We start from the raw sequence: 22669 nt of genomic DNA, 5'->3' as shown, positions 1-22669 counted from the left end.
ATGGCGAAATTGACATGATCATGGAGGGTCGCAGGCATGCTGGAGCCTATCCCAGCTGTCTTTGGGCAAGAGGCGGAGTACATCCTGGACTGGTCACCAGCCAATCACAGGGCACATATAGACAAACAACCATTCACACGCTCCTATGGACAATTTGGAGTCACCAATTAACCTAGCATGTTTTTGGAATGTGGGAGGAAACAGGAGTACCCGGAGAAAACCCACGCACATGGAATCGAGGTCTCGGGTCTCCTAGCTATGTGGCCTGCATGCTAACCACTCATCTACCGGTCCTGCACACTTAAAAAACAAAAACCTTTATGAAGACAGCTGAAGATCCAGCACCCCCGCTACCCTTGTGAGGATAAGCAGTAGAAAATGAATTAATTAATCTTTATTAACTTGAAATGCACACAGTGCTTACATATGATTTACATTTAACACTGATTTACACTGGGAAAAAAATTGTATAAACTGCACCGGTATATCAGATGCAAGTATGTGGGATATTTAAATGGGATGTTTAGTGAATGTGAGATACTTTATTCATCTCCTAGAGAACAACACTGCATTTTGGTTTTTTTATGCTTTATTGTATTTGCATGTTTTTTTTAACAGCATATGAAGATGTGTTGTGTTCTGCGTCCTTACGGTGTCTTAGACCGATCTTTCAGTGCTCTTTTGGATTAGTCTTTTATTGTATTTACTACAGCTATCAGTAGAGGGTCTTGTATACTAGTGTTGGGCGTGAATTTTTATATACCGGTATAGATTCTTGTCTAAGATTGTTTGTCTGTATGTGCCATGTGATTGGCTGGTGACCAGTCCAAAAGGCTCTTGCCTAAAGTCAGCTGGGATAGGCTCCAGCATACCTGCGATCCTAGTGAGTATAAGCGTCATAGAAAATGAATGGGTGAATGGACATCACTGTCGCGCCTCCGCAACATCATTGCTGCCAGTGGTTGTCTGTTTTTTGGTGTGAGTCGGGCCTTCTGGAATGCATTAATGAGGTTAACCAAGGAACCACTGTACTTTTATTTTTTTATTGTTTTTTCTCCCAACTTTTTCTGCTGCCATGAGCACTTTACGGAACTCCAGGCAGATGTCATCAACCCTGATCTCATCCACCCAGAGGGCCCTGCCACTGAGGAGTTTCTTGACCACCTCGGCAACCTCAGTTTCTCATTAGAAGACATTTTGGTGGCATTTGAAGTATTTTTCCCACCGGCCCACAACATCTCAGCCATGTCACCCTGGAGAATAAAACAGTGTTACCTTAATACAGTTATTTTCTGTGTCTTGAAGGAGCTGAACATTTTGACATGCGAGGAAGTGGAAGTAGCAGTAGAGGGATGAATAGATTAAAAAATGGTGTACAATTTTACCAAGCATTCACACAATTAAAGCATACAAATTTGTATGTATAAATTGACAATGCCAAAAGCCAAGGAAAGGTTCTGGCCCTTTTTAAAGGTGTGTTTGTCAGAATCTACTATAACGATGTCCTCAAGGCACTGTTCAATACTTTTGTTCCTTACGGACATGAACTTGTGATCTGTCCTTGATCAACAACTGCTGTGTGTTTAAGGTCGCATGGTCAGTGGCGAGTGCCAGGGCGAGATGATGGACTATAGGAGGATGCTGATGGAGGACTTCTCTCTCAGCCCAGAGATCGTCCTCCACTGTCGCAGCGAGATCGAGGGTCACTGCTCTGGTCTGCACCGCAAAGGTCGAACACTGCACTGCCTGATGAGGGTGGGCCGAGGAGACATGGGCGCCATTGATACCAACTGTCAGAGGGCGGTCGGTGTCCTCATTTCACTTCTCCTCATAAGTCTTTCTTCATGGATTTTGTTAACACTGTGGATTGTGGTCCTCAGCTCCAGAATTTGATCCAGGAGGCAGACCCAGGAGCAGATTACCGCATTGATCGTGCTTTAAACGAAGCCTGTGAGTCTGTCATCCAGACAGCCTGCAAACACATCCGAAATGGAGACCCCATGTGAGTGTCAGTACCATTGCGTCAGCATGGATACGTTGATCTGACGGTGCTGACTTTGTTTTTCTCCACAGGATCCTGTCATGTCTGATGGAGCATCTGTACACAGACAAGATGGTGGAGGACTGTGAGCACAGGCTACTGGAGCTGCAGTACTTCATCGCACGAGACTGGAAGTAAGTACTGTACGCCTTATTCATCTGTCCTCATAGCCCCCCCCCCTAATCCTTGCTGGACCCCAGGCTAGACCCGATCCTCTTCAAGAAGTGTCAGGGCGACGCAGCGCGACTCTGCCACACACAAGGCTGGAACGAGACCAGTGAGATGATGCCGCCCGGCGCCATCTTCTCCTGCTTGTACCGCCACGCCTACCGCTCAGTGGAGCAGGGGCGCAGGGTGAGTTTATTCACTCTTTGTGAAGTGTTGCTAAAAGATGCTAAAAGAAAAACACATAATACCTAATAACTGCTGTGTGTTCACTGACTGCACAATTCAGTGTTCCTCCATGATGGAAACACAGAGACAGGAAGCATTACTTGAACTGTGGTATGCTTGAACTGTGCTTGAGGTATGCTCAAGCAACTGGGGCTGTGTGGCCAGTGCAGGTACTAGAAATCTTGTTAAAGTTGAAGGCCATAATAATAATAATAATGCATTTTATTTATATTGCACTTTACATTACAGAAATCTCAAAGTGCTACAAAGAAAGCATAAAACCTACAGTGAAGCAATAAAACAACACAACAAAAGGCATATATTAAAAAAAAAAAAAAAAAAAAGGCTAAGGAAAGGCTTTTGTAAAAAGGCAAGTCTTTAGGCTCCGTTTAAAGGAATCCACAGTCTGTGGCGCTCTCAGATGGTCGGGAAGAGCATTCCACAGACTGGGAGCAGCCGAGCAGAAGGCTCGATTGCTCATGCTGTGCAGCTTGGTTCTGTGGACCCTGAGGAGGTTGGCTGTGCTAGAGTGGAGGGTGCGTGAGGAGGTCTGTGGGAGGAGGAGTTCCTTTAAGTAGGCTGGAGCGTTACCATGTACACACTGGTGGGTGAGGAGGGCGATCTTGTATTCAATCCTCAGTTCCACAGGGAACTGGATTGCAGTCAATATCAGTGGATTCTTGCCAACAGTGCTCAAGAATCAGTGACAAAGTTGAAGTTGTGCCGGGGCTGGATAGTTCCAAGGTATTCGTGGAGAGGAACAAGTACAACGTTCTGGAATGGTCATCCCTTCGCAAAAAGTATACGTAAAGTTCTTTTTATTAAGTATATTTCAGTATAAGTACAAAAGTATACTGCAGACCAAGTACTTTTAGTACTTTTAATACTACTTTGGACTAAATTGGAACATTTTAAGTTGATAAAACGTATACTAAAGACCATGTACTTTTACTGCACTAGAAAGTATACTAATTTAATACTTCTTCAGATTAAATTGGAGCATTTTAAGTTTAAAAGTATACTCTAATATCCTGAAAGTAAACCTCAAGTACACTTTCTACAGTATATATACACAGTATATACTGTACTAGTTATATTATTTGAGTACCTGTTTTTACTTTATTATAAATATACTTTAACTATAATAAACTTTTGTTAGTTTACTAACTAACATACTTTATGACTTGTTGCTTGCAGCTTACTATTTACATACTTTAAATATATATCTTTAGAGATATATTTAAAATTGTATGAAGCACTCTAGCTTTTAGCTTAGCTTTTCTATCTGGTATAGATGTAAATGTCCAGGCCCCACTTTGAGAACAGTGTAATCAAGCTAACCGAAAAGCAACACAATTGACAACTTACCAACTATCAAAGCCTTTGCTGGGAAAATGACTGGATCCATCCATCCATGTTCATCTTCTTGACAAGCTGTACGTTGTACATTGTTGCTGATCGTTACTCATCTATGAAATCTTCCTGTCTTTGGAAATAATACAAGGCAAATGCCATTGTGGCATCTTAACGCTGAAAAATATTTGTCATGTCTCCTTTCCTTTCCTGAGAACTGGTCAACCGCACCTTTTTCAATCAATCATTCATTCATTTTCTACCCCGAGAGACGGGGTACGCCCTGGACTGGTTGCCAGCCAATCACAGGGCACATATAGACACACAACCATTCCCACTCACATTAAGATTAAGATATGCCTTTATTCGTCCCTTAGTGGGGAAATTTGTAAATTCATACCTATGGACAATTTGGTGCCACCAATTAATCTAACATGCATGTTTTTGGAATGTGGGAGGAAACCGGAGTATCTGGAGAAAACCCACGCATGCACGGGGAAACCATGCAAACTCCACACAGAGATGGCCGAGGGTGGAATCAAACTCGGGTCTCCTAGCTGTGTGGCCTGCGCGCGAACAACTCCTCTGCTGTGCAGCTTCAATCAATCATATTAAAATTCAGCTAACAATTTTTCAACCTGTGATGGTTTTTCAAAAATATATTCATATATAATGCTGTTGAGTTTTTGAATACAGCCAATTGTTGGTTACAAATATGCATATTTAAACAAAATTCAAGGTTGTTTTTTTTCTTCCAAAAATCAATAATTTTAAAGCAAAATATTGTCTAAAAAGACTTGTTTAAATATGTTGTGATTATATGTGGTGTTCTACTCTGATCATTAGGTGTTAGCATGTAAGTTCATATTATGTCTTATGTCCTGGAGGTAAAAAGAGTGTCAGATGAAGCTAGAAATTGAAGGTGTGATGTTCAATGTTGTTGTGGGTATGCCACACAAGTAGGGTGAGAGTTGGGAAAAAAAAGAGAAATTCTGGCTGGACCTTGATGAAGTGATGCAGATCATCCCTAGAAGGGAAAGAGTTGGCAGTGGGGCAGACTTAAATGGACATGTTGGTGCAGGAAATCGAGATGATGAAGAAAGGATGGGAAGGTTTGGTATTCAGGAAAGGAACGCAGAAGGACATATGGGTGGTTGATGGAAATGGCCGTAGTGAATACTTTCTTCCAGAAGAGAGAGGAACATAGGGTGACCTATAAGAGTGGAGGTAGGAGGACACAGGTAGACTACAGGAGATCAGCGACTGCAAAGTAGTGCTAGGTGAAAGTGTAGCTCGACAGCATATGATGGTGGTGTGTAGAATTACTCTCACGAGGAGTGACCAGAATGGATAGGATTAGGAATGAGTACATCAGAGGGACATTACATGTTAGAGGCATTGGAGATAAAGTCACAGAGGCCAGACTGAGATGGTTCGGGCATGTCCAGAGGAGAGAGAGAGTGAAACACTATATGACCAAAAGTATTTGCTCACCTGCCATGACTGACATATGAACTTAAGTGCCATCCCATTTTCAACCCATAGGGTTCATTATGATGTCAGCCCACCTTTTGCAGCTATTAAAGCTTCAACTCTTCTGGGAAGGCTTTCCACAAGGTTGAGGAGTGTGTTTTTTGGAATTTTTGACCATTCTTCCAAAAGCACATTGGTGAGGTCACACACTGATGTTGGTGGAGAAGGCCTGGCGCTAAGTCTCTGCTCTAATTCACGCCAAAGGTGTTCTATCGGGTTCAGGTCAGAACTCTGTGCAGGCCAGTGAAGTTCATCCACACCAGACTCTGTCATCCATGTCTGTATAAACCTTGCTTTTACACTTGGCACAATGCAGTCCCAAATGTACCATTCTCCTGGCATCCTCCAAACCCAGGCTTGTCCATCAGCTTGCCAGATGCAGCTGCTCAGCCATGGAAACTCATTCCATGAAGCTCTATGTGTACTGTACTTGGGCTAAGCTGAAGGCCACATGCCCACTGTGCCGGAAGTCTGCAACCTCTTTGCACTATGCGCCTCTGTATCCTCTGACCCCCTTCATCAGTTTACATGACCTACCACTTTGTGGTTGAGTTGCTGTTGTCCCCAAAGTCTTCCATTTTCTTACATTAAAGCTGACAGTTGACTGTGGAATATCTATGAGCAAGGAAATGTCACAACTGGATTTGTTGCACAGGTGGCATCCGATGACAGTTCTACGCTGGAATTGACTGAGCTCCTGAGAGCGGCCCATTCTTTCACAAATGTTTGTAGAAACCTGATTCTGATCCTTTGGCTGGGTGAGCAAATACTTTTGGTAATATAGTGTAGATGCTGGGAAGGGAAAAGCCGAAAGAGCAAGAAGAGTTATGTCTGCTATATTGAGTAAAAGCAGTGTGAAGGTGAAATTAGGGGTGTTATTTCACGTCTAGAAGGCTATATTAAAATCACTATTTTTGATATAGACTTTTCGCGGTCACATTTATAACAAGTTACTGCAACAAACAAGGGAATACTGTATATCACATGTAGTGAAGCCTCGCTTGAGTTTGAGGTGATCCACACACAGAAATCAGTTCTCAGGCCTCTGCCAGTTGAGGCTAGTCCAGTCTTATTATTATTATTATTATTATTGTCATTATTGTTATGACTTTACAATGATGTAACTGGTCTGATGCTGGACTGTAGTTGTCCCGGGACTGCAAGGTGGAGGTGCATAGGATCCTCCACCAGAGGGCGCTGGATGTGAAGCTGGACCCTGAGTTGCAGAGACGCTGCATGACTGACCTGGGCAAGTGGTGCAGCGAGAAGACTGAGGCGGGACAGGAACTAGAGTGTCTTCAGGACCACCTGGAGGATCTGGTGTCAGACTGTCGGAACGTAGTGGGCAATCTGACGGAGCTGGAGTCTGAGGTAACTTTGAAACCATGGTGTGATGCACTTGTAAGTACTATTCAGCACACAAGTGTGTGACTTGAGTGTGTGTGTGTGTATTGTCAGGACATCCAAATCGAGGCACTGCTCATGCGAGCCTGCGAACCCGTCATCCAGGCCTATTGTCATGTAAGCGACAAAGTCCATGCAGACACAATGTTATTAAGTAGACATTCAAACCGATCCAATAACGGTATCTGGTTACGACACTAGCACAATTCACACAATTCGCAAAAAGATTGGTGCAGCCATACATTTAACTTTTTCATATTAGGAGGTGGCTGACAACCAGATTGACTCAGGTGACCTGATGGAGTGTTTGGCACAGAACAAACACCAGAAGGAGATGAATGAAAAGTGCTCAGTGGGAGTGACACACTTCCAACTGGTGAGTAGAAACCGACAAGAACACAGTCACTTCCTCTGCTGAGGCCACTAATGATGTTATGGTGTGTGTGTGTGTGTGTGTGCGCGCATGTAGATTCAGATTAAAGACTTCCGCTTTTCCTACAAATTCAAGACGGCCTGCAAGGAAGACGTTCTCAAACTGTGTCCCAACATCAAAAAGAAGTAAGGAACTGCCTCACATAAATATACGCCAGTCAGACATACGACTGGGAAGAGTCAAAAAACATTCTAATAGCAGTCTACATCGTTGAATGGTCCACACTTTTCTCCTGCCTGTGACGTGTGCACACTCACTTAGAAGCAAATATGGCATCACTGGAATGGGTCGAATGCCTTTACCAAGGACATTTCCCATGCTAGTGGCTACAAATGCTGTGCAAACATTGGGCGGGAAAAAACATGGAGCTTCAACACTATAAAAGCTTATCAGTCACCTGATTAACCAAATTATAACAAAAAACTATAAAAATAGACAATACAAGACAAAAAAACACAAATAAAAGCCACCACAACAATAAATAAAATCTCTGTTGACAAAATTGCAAATAATTAAGATTGTGTATTAGGCTTAGCGGTCATCACTTGTGCACCATTTTGCGCCTTTTGTGTATATTTACTTTGCTGACCAAATGCCTCAGTAAATGTTGACTGTCAGGACGATGGCTCTGCTGCACCTCGAGAAAAATGTTGAAGGCTGGACAGGATGGTTTTGTTTGCACATGCAAGTTCGTCACCACTACGTGCCAACGAACGACATACCGGCTCAACTTATTCATTGTTTAAAACCCAAATATTCCCACACTCGGGCTGTGGCATTGAGCTGAGAAAAAACATAGCTTTTGTGCATTTTGAATTTTGTCCCCTTTCCAAAAATGTCACTCTTATGTCTGAGAGATGTACGGATTGCCTTCTGGGCCCTCAGAAGCAAGAAGAGCGCCAGCATGTCTCCCATTCACTCCCATGTTAAAGACGCCGTCTTTTTTTTTTCTCCAAATCTTAAATTTTCTATGTTTTCGACTCGTCCTCTTGCGGTCATTTCTCAACCGATATGCAAAACGAGCAGATCTATGCAAAGCCCCGACCCTCTGGCCGCTCACGGTTGTCTTGTGGTGTCGATATCTCGAATCGTTTGGCCGTAAGAAGCTTCTGTTTGACATGAGCGTTTCAGCCTTTTTAGTCCTTTGTGCTGATTCACTGTCATGTCATCTCCTCCTCCTCACAGCCCCTCCCTTCAAAAACCACTGTGTGTCGTCATGTGCAATTACAATGATTCTCTTCCCAGCGGATACCATACAGCTCATGTATTTTGCAGATTTTAAGTTTTATTTTTCTAATTAAGCACTTCGTCTCTAGGTATCTCAAATAACTGGATCATCAAAATAATCAACATTTTCATAGAATCCATGATATAGCATTAAGTTATGTCAGGAATCGATAGTTTGGTACCGACCCGCATGTCACTACCTCTCTGCCCTTTAGTACTCCATGACAAGGCAAGTCCTGCATGCAACTGTAAAACAACACATGACATCATGTGCAGACACCACAGCAGTGCCTGGCAACTTTCATTACTTGATGCTATGTTGCTAGGTGCTAGCATGCTAATTGCTAACACACACATGGCATGATGCGGGGACAATATGGGACTGCCTTAACACTTTTGGGACTTGAGGCTGTTTTGCTAGGTGCTAGCATGTTAGCATTTAGGCTAAACTACTAATGTCTAAAGGCAAATACACATAAGATGTGGGGACACTATGGGACTGCCTTAACACTTTTGGGACTTGACGCTCTCTTGCAAGGTGCTAGCATGATGACCGTTAGCATTTTAGCTAATGTACTCATGTTTAAAGGCAAATACACACATGGCATGATGTGGGGACACTGTGGGACTGCCTTAAGACTTTTTGGACTTGGTGCTTTATTGTTATTTACCATGCTAACTCTTAGCATGTTAACATTTTAGCTAATTTGCTCATGTCCAAAGGCAAATACACACATGGCATGATGTAGCGACACTATGGGTCTGGCTCAGCACTCTTGGGACTTGGGGCTTTCTTGTTAGCTGCTACCATGCTAACTGTTAGCATGTCAGCTTTGTTGCTAAATTTCTGATGTAATGTACACACGGCATTGCTTGGGGGCGTGCCACTGCAGACACCAGGCCCGAGGTTCACAGCACAGGTTGCAAGCCCATCAAAGTGTCTGCAGGAATTTTCTAGTTATACTTCTTATTCTTCTATTTTAATCTTCCCATTTTTATGCGCGTAATGTGGCCAAAACCGCAAGGAGGACCCCCACACGTTACACTGCCGGAATTGTTGCTGATACCATACAGCTCATGTATTGTGTAGATTTTAAAAGTTAGATTTTTCTAATTAAGCACAGTGACTCCAGGCACCTCAAAGGCCAGAGTATCAAAATATCAACATTTTTATAGAATCCATGATACAGCAATAAGCTGTGTTATCATTGTCAGGAATCGATAGTTCAGTATCGACCCGCATGTCAAACCCTCTCTGCTCTTTAGTACTCCATTGACAAGGCAAGTGTTGCTTTCAATTGGAAAACAACACATGACATGTACAGACACTACAGCAGTGCCTGACAACTTTCATGACTTTATGCTATTTTGCTAGGTGCTAGCATGCTAATTGCTAGCATCTTAGCATTTATGCTAATTTGCTCATGTCTAAAGGCAACTACACACATGGCATGATGTAGGGAGGTTATAGGACAGCCTTGGCAGTTTCAAAACTTGAGGCCCTCTTGCTAGGTGCTAGCATGGTAGCCGTTAGCATGTTAGCATTTAAGCTAATTTACTCATGTCTAAAGGCAAATACACACGGCATGATGTAGGGAAGTTATAGGACAACCTTGGCACTTTTTAAACTTGAGGCTTTCTTGCTAGGTGCTAGCATGATGACTGTTAGCATTTAAGCTAATTTACTCATGTCTAAAGGCAACTACACACGTCATTATGTGGGGACACTGTGGGACTGCTTTAAGACTTTTGGGACTTGAAGTTATCATGCTAGGTGCTATCATGGTAGCCGTTAGCATGTTAGCATTTAAGCTAATTTACTCGTGTCTAAAGGCCAAGACATACATGGCATGATGTAGGGACACTATGGGACTGCCTTAACACTTTTGGGAATTGGTGCTTTTTTTGCTGGATGCTACCATGCTAAGTGTTAGCATGTTAGCATTTTAACTCATTTACTTATGTCTAAAGGCACATACACACGTCATTATGCAGGGACGTTATAGGACAGCCTTGGCATGTTAGGTACTTGAGGCTGTCTTGCTAGGTGCTTGCATGATATTTGCATAATTAGCATGAACATTTCTGCTTGAATTTTCAAGTATAATGATTAATTTCTATGTATTTTAATGTGGGGAAAAGAGAAATGAAATGACATTGAGTGCAATTTTGATTAAATGTTTCAGGATTATTGGCCTGTGTTTTAGGTATTTTCATTTCTATATTTCATGAAGGAAAAGGTGCATTGAGGCAAATCTTTAATAATGATCCTTTCTGAATGTTCCTAAATAGGCTATTTTACTGACAAACATTTAGAATTTAAAGCCAGTATCATGAATAAACAAATCTTATTTGGAGCTGACACAAATAAAAAAAAACATATTTGTGTCAGTGTCTCACTCACTCACATTTTGCATTTGCTGAACGTTTTTTGGGCGAATTTAAGAGTGAATATGAATACTAAAGAAAAATAGTATTACAAAAGTATGCTTGCTGACTGTACTGTTTTAAATAATGGCCCATAGTTTCCGAAGAGATAGATATCCTATTACATAAAATTTGAGGTAATTATCATTGTAATAATAGAATAATAATTAGGAACTAGAAAATTCCCGCAGAAATGTTGATGGGCATGCAGCCTGTGCTGTGAACCTCAGGCCCGATGTCTGCTGTGCCACGGTGCCCAGCAACGCCGTGCGTACATTACATTGTGTCCATACATCATGCCATGCGCGTATTTCATTTAGATATGCGGAAAAAGTCAACATGCTAACTAGGGATAGACTGATATGGATTTTTTCGGGCCGATGCCGATACAGATCACCCTTAGCCAATGACCGATTATCGACTGCCGATTTTGCTTTTATCCGTTATAAAAAGGCACTTCCTTGACTATGTTTCCAATGTACCTGGACGCGCAGGCAACGCTGCAAACGCTGCAAATGACGTCGTATAGCGGCCTGTCACGATTCGGCGAATCGGAGCGCCACGATGCGGCCATCCGATATATGCGAGGGAAATTTAATGGAAATGCATTGGAACGGGACTGGAGATTTTGTCCGAAATAGATGAAATCCGTTATAAAAAATCCGATATATGCAATGAATTTTTATTGGAAATGCATTACAGAAAAATTGGTTCTTTTTTATCTGTCCGTTGTGAGCGAATTTCCGATATATCCGAATCCGATATATCCGAGGTTTACTGTATAAAAATATTTTAACTTAAGCATAAATAGAACAGCACCTGCTGTGCAGACACACACACACACATCAGCTGAGCAGACGCTGCCTGAAAAATTTTGCGACCGCTAGATTGATAACAGCAGCAAACGGCTCTAACACGTTTTCACAAAGCACTGACACAATTTAGTACTATATCAAACATTTCTCTCATCATTAAAGTTTGTGTTGTGCACGCTAAAGACCTCTGACAGCAGACACGGCTGCTCCAATCCGCTCTGTGTGCGTGCTCGGAGAGAGCGCACACACATGACACGACACGCATTTAACCTCAGCCTGGTGTTCGCTGAATTAAACTCCTACAAACACCATGGGACTGAATTGACAACATTGGCAATAAACCGGTGTTCTTAGAGTTGTACATATTAGTCTACAACTCATCAACAGCTCCCTAATTACAACGGAGGGCAGTTTTAAAGATGAAGCATTCAGCAGAATTCCTGTTTTTCAGACCCACAAACTATATTTTCAAGCACGTATATTGCATGCACTTGGCGTTCATGTTTCCTATTTCAAAACAGGTGGCAATATTTCAACTAAGTTTAACTGTTAGAGGCTAATTAAAAGTTTAAAACTTACCCTTGTTGTGAAGCAGCCTCTGGGGTAATGCGTCTTTCACCACTCTTTCAGTGGGGGAGGGGTAGAGCGTCTGCATGTGCTGCAGGGTCTTCCGGCAACACAAAGCTGCCCACGGATGCTTGTCTGTAAATCATGCCGCGGAAAAATACATCGGCGAACCCACGCACGTAAGAAAGCACCAAGTCCCAAAAGTGTTAAGGCAGTCCCATAGTGTCTCTACATCATGCCGTGTGTGTATTTGCCTTCAGACGTGAGTAAATTAGCTAAAATGCTAACATGCTAACAGCATCTTGCTAGCACCTAGCAAGAAAGCCTCAAGTTCAGAAAGTGCCAAGGCGGTCCTACAGTTAGGTCCATATACGTATATTTGGACACTGACACAAGTTTTGCTTTTTTACCGTTTTACTGAAACATACTCCATAGATAGTGATATAATGGACATAAAGTGTAGACTCTCAGCTTTCATTTGAGGGTATCCACATTCAAATTGGATGAAGGGTTTAGGAGTTTCAACTCTATAACATTGGCCATCCTCTTTTTAAAGGGACAAAAAGTAATTGGACAATTGACCAAAAGGCTATTTCATGGGCAGGTTTGGGCACCTCATTCATTATATCACTATAAATTAAGCAGATATAAGGCCTGGAATTGATATGAGGTGTGGTGTTTGCATTCAGAAGATTTTGCTGTCCAGACAATATGCGGTCAAAGGAGCGCTCCATGCAAGTGAAGCAAGCCATCTTTAGGCTGTGAGAAGAGAAAACCCATCAGAGAAATGGCTACAGCACAGGCTGCATGACTACACACATCGTTTTCAAAGGGAGGGGCTGTGAGGTTAACGGGAGTTCTCTTTACGGTGTCAGAAATGAACGTAAGAGGATGAGTCGAAAACATAGAAAATTGAAGAGCTGGAGACAAAAAATACGGCGTCTTTAACATGGGAGTCAATGTCAGAAATTCTTGACTTTTGTTGCTTCTCGGGGCCCCAGAAGGCAATCAGTACATCTCTTAGACAGAAGAGTGACATTTTTGGAAAGGGCACAAAAATTCCTACATTACATGTGTGTATTTGCCTTTAGACATGAGTAAATTTGCTTAAATGCTAACATGCTATCAATTAGCATCAGAATCAGAAATTGTTTATTGCCAGGTATGATCAAACACACACTAGGAATTTGCTTTGAAGTAGGTGCAGACACATCTATTAAAAATGAAAGTACAAAATATACAGTATAAATATATATACACATATGCATGTGTATATATGTGTGTGTATATATGTATATAGGTGTGTGTATGTATGTGTGTGTATATATATATATATATATATATATATATATATATATATATATATATATATGAATGAATGAATGCAACACACACATATACGTATATATACACCTATGTGTGTGTGTGTATATATATATATATATGTATATATGTTTGTGTATATGTGTGTATGTATATAAATATGTGTGTGTGTGTATATATGACGAGGAATGACTGAACAGGAAGTTGTTTACAAGCATGTCATCCCCGTGTAGTGTTTCCGTGTTTGATGTTTTTCATGCATGCTGCTCAGGGTGGACGTAGTGATCTGCCTCAGCACCACAGTGAGGAACGACACCCTGCAGGACACTAAGGAGCAGCGTGTGTCAGTCAAATGTCGCAAACAGCTGCGTGTGGAGGAGGTGGAGATGGTACGTGAGCCATAAAAAATGCAGAAAGAGGTGCTCGCTCTCAGACGCACACGGTGACTTTCCTCTTGTTTTTTTTTTTTTGTCTGTTGTGTTTAGTCTGAGGACATCCGTCTGGAACCAGAACTGTACGAGTCCTGTAAGCAGGACATCAGCCACCTGTGTCAAAATGTGGCCTTTGGCAATGCACAGGTCAGCTACACACACGCATGCACACAATTAAACACATACCCACTCAGGACGACACCGCACAGGGTGTTATGTGACATTTTCTCTCTGAAGGTCATCGAGTGTCTGAAGGAGAACAAACGGCAGCTGACTCAACGTTGTCACCAGAAGATCTTCAAACTTCAGGAAGTGGAGATGGTGGATCCCGAACTCGACTATCAGCTGATGAGAGTCTGCAAGCACATGATCAGGGTAGGCTAGCCAAACACAGTCATGTGACCGCTGATTTTGAGCTCTTGCATTTTCTAAATCAGGAGTGTGTAATTTTCTTCCACTAAGGATTGTTAGTAATGCAATATTTTACACTCCTAGTCTAACTAATAACGTGCTTCTTTCAACAGGAAAAGATGTGCACACAGCAAAAAGTCCCATGTCTAATTAACTTCCATAATTCATTTCAACATTTTTTCAGTGTTTATTTAGGTCCACATTTGCTATAGTTAAATTAACACGTTTGAAATAGTTCAACAGTTAAGACTGTGGAAGAGTTCCTTCATTAACTCATTAAACAGTGTTAAATTAACACTAAACGAGCTTGTGGTAACACTGCTGAGATCTACATTTTTTTACACCCTGGTCAGTGTTACCCTTACTTGCTGAAGTGTCATGCTATGTACACTAAAACATGTTCAAAATTGTAAGAATGAATGCCATTAACAATTTTTTAATCAGTTGGGTTTTTTTTCGCAGTGGACATGAAAACATATGAACTTTGAATATCAAACAGTTTATAAAACTTAAGCTCAGACTTACTCTTGTTAAACCTTTGGAAAATAAACCTTTGGAAAATTCTGCATGATAGTCTTCAAAACATTCAGTGAATAGTTTGTCAAATGTGCTCCTCAACCAAAAGATTGTTACTTATTACTTATTCCAATACACTGCAATTAAGTCCTACTTTGTGCTCTACATCATCCCAAGTAGCTGAAAAAACCTTTTGACAAGATCATTTTGTGCATTATATTTTTGACCACATTCTCATCACTGTGAAAGAAATATCTAACTAGCCTGTCATTTGTTTGAGAGTGAATGTTTCCCAGTGATGAAAAAAAATCATCAGATGCTTTTTGGCAAGTGATTTGGTTATGTTTTTTAATTGTTTGAAAGAATCTTAATAGGTTTTGTTTGCCTTTGAATTTCATTGACCACATACTACATGCATATAAAAAGGAGGCAATATTTATTGCAGAAGATGGTCGACCGTCTCACTCAAGCTTTGTGTATACAAGTGTTTTAAGAATTTGTGATAGTCAGTCACCAAATGCGGTGTTGAACTGATGCGCTTGGCTAATTTGATGACATTCCGCCTGAAGAACACATCCCATTTGTGAAGACGCCTGGAGGATGTGTCCTCATCAAACAGGAAATCTGGCCAATCTTTTTAAAAAGAAGATGGTAAAGAACTGCTACTAAAAATGTCAAACTATTCAAAACTCAGTTCCTAACTTACCAGTCTTTTTGTATCCAGCAATCTTGGAAATGTAGAACGCACACCATCAATGCTGCAGGGGTCTTTGATGAGCTTCCGAGAATGCTTCTGGAAAAAAAAAAAAATCTGGAAAATCCTTCTGGAAAATTAGAGTTGTCCATTGTATGGTTGAGCAAGGACATGGCAAGCACCACCATCAAACTGTCTTCCAACATACTTTGGAGATTTGGGCTCCTACAGAACTGTCCACAGGGCTATTTGGTGGCAGTGGAGAGCCACAACAAATCTTCGTTTGGACAGTTTTCATATGCCAAAAAAATATATCTTGCAGCATTATAGAGGTCTTCCTGAAATAAAACAAAAAAAATACATGTGTAATTAAATTAAACTAAAGTCTGAGATAATTCAAAAGTAAATATTATACACACAGCTTTGTATGTATAATATTGGCATCTTTGGGGAAAACTGTCACCCGGTTGCCCTGACTGTGAGGTTGACCATTCACACTCTCATTCATACCTATGGAGTGGCCAATTAACCAAACATGCATGTTTTTGGAATGTGGGAGGAAACTGGAATACCCAGAGAAAACCCACGTACGCATGGGGAGAACATGCAAACTCGGGTCTTCCCAATCTCCTGACTGTGTGGCCGACGTGCTAACCACTGGCCACCGTTTTAGTTTTATATCTTAAATTTAATTTTATTATATCGATTTTACCCTGTTTTTATTTGCTAATTATTTGTATTGTGAAGCACCTTTAGCACCATTTGATTACTGTATTTCAACGTTTTCCTTTTTCAGTAATGCCCTAAACTGCCTTTTTTAAATGTTTTATTAAAAAAAAAAAATTCCATGTAATATTCCCCGGACTGAGGGTATCTTAGCCGTGGGCCACAAATGTCCCCCAGGCCTGCATTTAGGACACCCCTGATCTTAACTTGTTTGTGTGTCTGTTTGCGTCGCAGCGGTTTTGCACAGAATCAGAGAGCAAGAACGTTCTTCAGTGTCTAAAACAGAATAAGAACAGCGAGATGATGGATCCAAAGTGCAAACAGATGATCACTAAGCGTCAGATCACGCAGAACACAGGTACACGTTTGTTTGTTACATAGCAACACAACAGAGTAGACTTTGTGGTGCCATGTGGTCATATTTGTGTGTGCGTGCATGTGAGCCCAGACTACAGGCTGAACCCGGTTCTGAGGAAGGCCTGCAAAGCCGACATTCCCAAGTTCTGCCAGCCCATTTTGAACAAGGCGACGGCAGACAGCGAGCTGGAGGGGCAGGTCATCGCGTGCCTCAAACTCAAATATGCAGACCAGGTAAGCGCCAAGCAAAAGGTGTTTGTGGAATGGATCTCCATCAAGTACAGTGTTTGTTTTTGTTTGTTTTTTTTAATGTGCATTAATAAGTGAGAAATGTGCTTTAATAAGTGTGACAACGATTCACAGCGTCTGTCATCAGACTGCGAAGATCAGATCCGGGTCATCTTGCAGGAATCAGCACTGGACTACCGACTGGACCCTCAACTGCAGATCTACTGCACTCAAGAGGTTTCTGCATCATTCTCTTTTTTTCTTTTAACTTTACAACAGTCTTGCACTGTGCTAAGTGTCTGTGTGTGTGTGTGTGTGCGTGCGTGTGCACACATGTGTCTAGATCGCGCGCCTGTGTCCGGAGGAGGCAGCAGCACAGGAGCAGACAGGACAGGTGGAGGAGTGTCTGAAGCTCAACCTGCTCAAAATCAAAAAGGAAGACTGCAAAAAGGTGTTGCATTCATTGACGACTGGACGACACAACCACAATATTCCTTACCACTTTTCACTTTCATGGCTTTACTCGATCACGGTTTTTCAAAAATATATCAATTCATAAATCATTGCATGTTTTGTGGTTGAATTGGTCAAAACATGTTCAAATTTGAGCAAAATGTATGGATTTGTATGGACAAAACTCGTATCCAGATATTTTTAGGTAGAGTATCAATGTATGATATATATCTCAATATTTTTTCCATAAATTGAATTTACTTATTTTTTAATTTAATTTAGACCAAAATCAAAGCCAAATATGTGTGCAAAGTTTTATTAAAATGTAAACGATCTTACAGAAAAATAGCCACTGAAATAAAATGGTATAGTCTCTTTTTTTGAATAAAGTTAAAAAGTTAAATATAGTGCAATCATGCTGCACTCACCGTGGTCTCTGCAGCCGTTATGCTACGTTCACACCGACGCCGAATCGAATTAAATCGGCGAGCAAAGCGTAACAAAGCTTAATGAAAGCGTAAAGACCGTAATACAGCGTAAGAAAGGTTTGAGCAATTCGGGACATTCGGCAAGAGCGCCAAAATCTTTTAAACTGTTTAAAAATTTGAGGCGATCTGTCACGAATTGCGTAAAGCGGGAGCGTATGTTGCGAGAGCGTATTAAAGCTTATCAAAGCGTCACAAAGCTTATCAAAGTTTTGCTCAAAGCGTAGGAAAGCTTAACAGAGCTTGGTTCAAAGGATCAATGGATCTGCTGCATCTTTATATATTGTAGCGTCGTTGCCGACGCTATGGAAATGACACGACTGCGATCGCTGACAAGCTTTTTATTGCACAACAATAATACTGGCTACTGTCAGCCGTAACCACGCCGTTGCAACCACCGCCAGCTACACAACAGTACTTCCTCCACCAGACACGCCCCCACCCCCTGGTGCATTCACAGTCACCCGGAACAGTCGGACACCCAAGAGCACAACGCCAACATGAAAACGTCAGGGTCGCTACAATATGCTCTGGATCAGAGGCGGGATGCAGTTGGGATCTCGAAATTTTCCATTGCGTAACAGAGCTTAGGAGATCGTGAGATTTTTTGAAAAATGACGCCGAATTCGTCGCCGATTCAAAGCGCGACATTCGGCGTCTGTGTGAACGTAGCATTAGCGCTTCCATCTCACGTTGCCCATGTTTACAGACGGTCGTTGATACCATCTTTAATACAGCAATTTTGCCTTTCGTCTTTTTTGCTGGTCACTCCGCAAGGATATCCAATCATTCGCCGTAGCGAGGGGATGCTCAAAGTTAACAGCTGCTCCCGAGTGCAAGCAGCAAGCTTGCACACTTGCTTAAGGGGTCTGTATGGCACAAAAACAATAAGGAAGTAAAAAAATAAAGCACTAAGCTACCTTAACCAGCTTGCACTCTGATGCCGCCATATTGAAACATAAGTCCTCCACATCAAATACAGTCTATCAATATGAACGATAATGCTTGTTTTTGATATCATGCTTAAAATAAATATCAATATATTGTCCCTCAGTCAGCTCCCAGCACTGAAACACATTTCTAGTAAGGGTGTGGAAAATAATCAATATTAATCGATACATTGATGCGTATGTGCTAGTGCATGGGCTCATTCACTGGGTATGGTTGCAATTGACTGGTGAAATCTAGATTCATCTTGATGCGTTTGTGGGTATCGTTAAAATCCGATGTAAGTGCGGTTTTATTAAGGTTAAACTTCACATCATCATTATTTCGTGTTTTGTATTGAATACCAACGGAAGCCAGGAGGGCACATACAGTGCATCCGGAAAGTATTCACAGCGCTTCACTTTTTCTACATTTTGTCATGTTACAGCCTCATTCCAAAATGTATTAATTTAATCTCTTACCTCAAAATTCTACACAAAATACTCCATTATGACAATGTGAAAAAAGGGGTTTTTTTTACATGTTTTGAATTTATTAAAAATAGAAAACAAAAAAATCACATTTACATAAGTATTCACAGCCTTTGCTTAATACTTTGTTGATCCACCTTTGGCAGCAATTACAGCCTCAAGTCTTTTTGAATATGATCCCACAAGTTTAGCACACCTATCTTTAGGCAGTTTTGCCCATTCTTCTTTGCAATAAGTCTCAAGCTCCATCAGGTTGGATGGGAGACGTCTGTGCACAGCCATTTTCAGATCTCTCCAGAGATGTTCCATCGGATTCAAGTCTGGACTCTGGCTGGGCCACTCCAGGACATTCACGGAGTGGTTCTGAAGCCAATCTTTTGAGATCTTGGCTGTGTGCTTCGGGTCGTTGTCCTGCTGGAAAATGAACCTTCGCCCCAGCCTGAGGTCAAGAGCGCTCTGGAGCAGGTTTTCATCCAGGATATCTCTATATATTGCTGCATTCATTTTTCCTTCTATCCTGACTAGTCTGCCAGTTCCTGCTGCTGAAAAACATCCCCACAGCATGATGCTGCCACCACCATGCTTCACTGTAGGGATGGTATTGGCCTGGTGATGAGCAGTGCCTGGTTTCCTCCAAACATGGCGCCTGGCATTCACACCAAAGAGTTCAATCTTTGTCTCATCAGACCAGAGAATTTTGTTTCTCATGATCTGAGAGTCATTCAGGTGCTTTTTGGCAAATTCCAGACGGGCTGCCATGTTCCTTTTACTAAGGAGTGGCTTTCGTCTGGCCACTCTACCATATAGGCCTGATTGGTGGATTGCTGCAGAGATGGTTGTCCTTCTGGAAGGCTCTCCTCTCTCCACAGAGGAACGCTGGAGCTCTGACAGAGTGACCATCGGGGCCTTGGTCACCTCCCTGACTAAGGCCCTTCTTCCTCGATCGCTCAGTTTAGAAGGCCGGCCAGCTCTAGGAAGAGTCCTGGTGGTTCCAAACGTCTTCCATTTACGAATAATGGAGGCCACTGTGCTCATTGGGACCTTCAAAGCAGCAGAAAATTTTCTGTATCCTTCCCCAGATTTGTGCCTCAAGACAATCCTGTCTCGCAGGTCTACAGACAGTTCTTTTGACTTCATGCTTGGTGTTTGTGCTCTGACATGCACAGTCAACTGTGGGACCTTATATAGACAGGTGTGTGCCTTTCCAAATCATGTCCAATCAACTGAATTTACTGCAGGTGGACTCCAATTAAGCTGTAGAAAGATCTCAAGGATGATCAGTGGAAAAAAGATGCACCTGAGCTCAATTTTGAGCTTCATGGCAAAGGCTGTGAATACTTATGTAAATGTGATTTCTTAGTTTTCTATCCAAAAAAAAAAACTTTTTCACATTGTCATAATGGAGTATTTTGTGTAGAATTTTGAGGTAAGAGATTAAATTAATACAATTTGGAATGAGGCTGTAACATGACAAAATGTGGAAAAAAAAGTGAAGCGCTGTGAATACTTTCCGGATGCACTGTACAACTACTAGTAAAACAGCATGGACGTTCGCATGCAAGCAGCAGCGAGGAAGTTTCTATATTTAACCCACCTGCAACGTTTAAATTGTATTTGGAAACACTACGGATTCACAAAGAACGTCGGAAAGCGCGACAAAATGCATTAAGAAGCCGTACAAAGGCAGCACAACAAACGTGCAGAACCCCTTAAAAAGGGGACACCACAACACGGACAAGTCTACTGCCACACCCCCGTCTAGTTCCTCGTCGGACACCGGGGAAAAAAATCAGGTCAGAAAAAGTAGATCTTCAGCTGCTTTCAAATTGCTATTTGTCCGTCCCTGCAACAAGTGTCCCCCCCCAAACGAGTGTTCAGCACAGCAGGTGACATTAGAACAGCAGAGCAGTTGGCTTCTTCCTGACTTTTGAAAACAATTTTAAAAGCTTTTACACTTTCTGCTCCTCGCTATTGTATTTGCCTAGCTCCTAGTGCATTCATAATAGCAGTATGTTTTGCAGACAGGAATATTAGCAAACATTGATTGCATATGGGCGTGTAAAGGATGTGGGAGTGTATAGGGACGTTATTTCACATCCAGAGGGCGTTAATAGGCATGTTAACACAGGCATGTTTAGAAGGTCGTTAACAGGTTGTCTGTGTTCTAACTACCAAAATAAAATATTTTATATATTTTCATATATATGTATATATATATATATATGCGGAGTCATACTACATGGAAATTCACTTATCCAGGTCAGGTATTAACCCCAATAAACGAGGGATTATTGTATACACTTTCTTTCTCCTCACCAATGACGTGTTCATCCTGCAGGAGGTGTTAAACATGCTGAAGGAGAGCAAGGCAGACATATTTGTTGACCCGGTCCTGCACACAGCCTGCGCCCTTGACATCAAGCACCACTGTGCTGCTATCCCACCCGGCAGGGGACGCCGTGAGTCCACAGGCACACAAACTGTCATATCACACCCAGGTCCCGTTTTGCTGCTAGTCCGCATGCACTCAGTGCCTCTTTCCACATTTGCTCAGAGATGTCGTGCTTAATGGAGGCGCTGCAAGACAAGCGTGTGCGTCTTCAGCCTGAGTGCAAGAAGAGGCTTCAGGACCGCATTGACATGTGGAGCTTCGCTGCTAAGGTACATAACTAGCCACACAGGCTAACAATGCCACGCAGTGGCGAGAGACGAAGCTAAAGTGCAGTCACTTCCCCCTCACAGGTGGCTCCCGCTGAGGGCTTCTCAGACCTGGCCATGCAGGTGATGACGTCGCCGTCCAAGAACTACATCCTGACCATGATCGGCGCTGTGGTGACACTGCTCTTCCTGATGGGGATCCTCTGTGGCAGAATCACCAAGCGCGTCACTCAGGAGCTGAAGGACAGGTAGACCATGCCCACTCCGGGGTTTGGACACGCACACAGGAGAATTGACCGCCGCCATTGACCCCAAGTCCTCCACGCGGCTGTCCATGTTGACGCAACTCCCCAACGCCCCCACCCTCCTGGATGGCAAACCACTGTCTCTGTTAGCCCGCCTGCTGTTATGGAGGCCCCGCCCCCTATTACAGCATTGTTTTGTCCTTCAGTAGAGACACCCCCTTTACCCCTTTCTGCTAGGGAGTCTAGGGCTGGGGTCTCGGGGTCAGAGGTCAAGACGTGAGAGTGTAAATGTGTAGAAAGTGTGACATGAAAAGCTCATCTTTAGAACGCTTTAATGACTCCAGTGTTTTTGTGTGTAAGTGAGAAAAATGTGCATCATTGTTTTCTCCTTTGTCCAACTTAAGGTCAGAGGTCATTTGTTTTGTTTTTGTGGCTGTTTTGATTTTAACGCTATGTGACTGAACCAGCCCCCACTCACTGTGACGCCAGATCTACCCCCTCCATCCTCATTGTGTCACAGCTTTACTTATG

General features: G+C 42.3%; 1 protein-coding gene across 1 annotated transcript in view; it reads left to right on the top strand.

Moving 5' to 3' along the window:
- The window catches only part of glg1a (golgi glycoprotein 1a), a 43776-nt gene that overhangs the window by 20305 nt on the left and 802 nt on the right, over positions 1-22669 (top strand). The window contains exons 8-25 of the mRNA XM_058074815.1: positions 1589-1803; positions 1881-2002; positions 2074-2175; positions 2242-2395; positions 6467-6691; positions 6779-6841; positions 6987-7100; positions 7194-7282; positions 13788-13905; positions 14002-14094; positions 14185-14322; positions 16529-16652; positions 16743-16885; positions 17015-17116; positions 17223-17330; positions 21574-21694; positions 21790-21896; positions 21978-22669. The exon at positions 21978-22669 is cut by the window's right edge and continues 802 nt beyond it. Of these exons, the coding sequence (XP_057930798.1) occupies positions 1589-1803; positions 1881-2002; positions 2074-2175; positions 2242-2395; positions 6467-6691; positions 6779-6841; positions 6987-7100; positions 7194-7282; positions 13788-13905; positions 14002-14094; positions 14185-14322; positions 16529-16652; positions 16743-16885; positions 17015-17116; positions 17223-17330; positions 21574-21694; positions 21790-21896; positions 21978-22145 (2306 nt within the window). The 3' untranslated portion in view covers positions 22146-22669. The remainder of the gene's footprint in view (positions 1-1588; positions 1804-1880; positions 2003-2073; positions 2176-2241; positions 2396-6466; positions 6692-6778; positions 6842-6986; positions 7101-7193; positions 7283-13787; positions 13906-14001; positions 14095-14184; positions 14323-16528; positions 16653-16742; positions 16886-17014; positions 17117-17222; positions 17331-21573; positions 21695-21789; positions 21897-21977) is intronic.

This window comes from Doryrhamphus excisus, chromosome 6 (assembly GCF_030265055.1).
Source record: "Doryrhamphus excisus isolate RoL2022-K1 chromosome 6, RoL_Dexc_1.0, whole genome shotgun sequence".
Classification (NCBI taxonomy): Eukaryota; Metazoa; Chordata; class Actinopteri; order Syngnathiformes; family Syngnathidae; genus Doryrhamphus; species Doryrhamphus excisus.
Note: the sequence above shows the minus strand (reverse complement) of the source record. Positions and strands in the feature narration are given on the sequence as shown.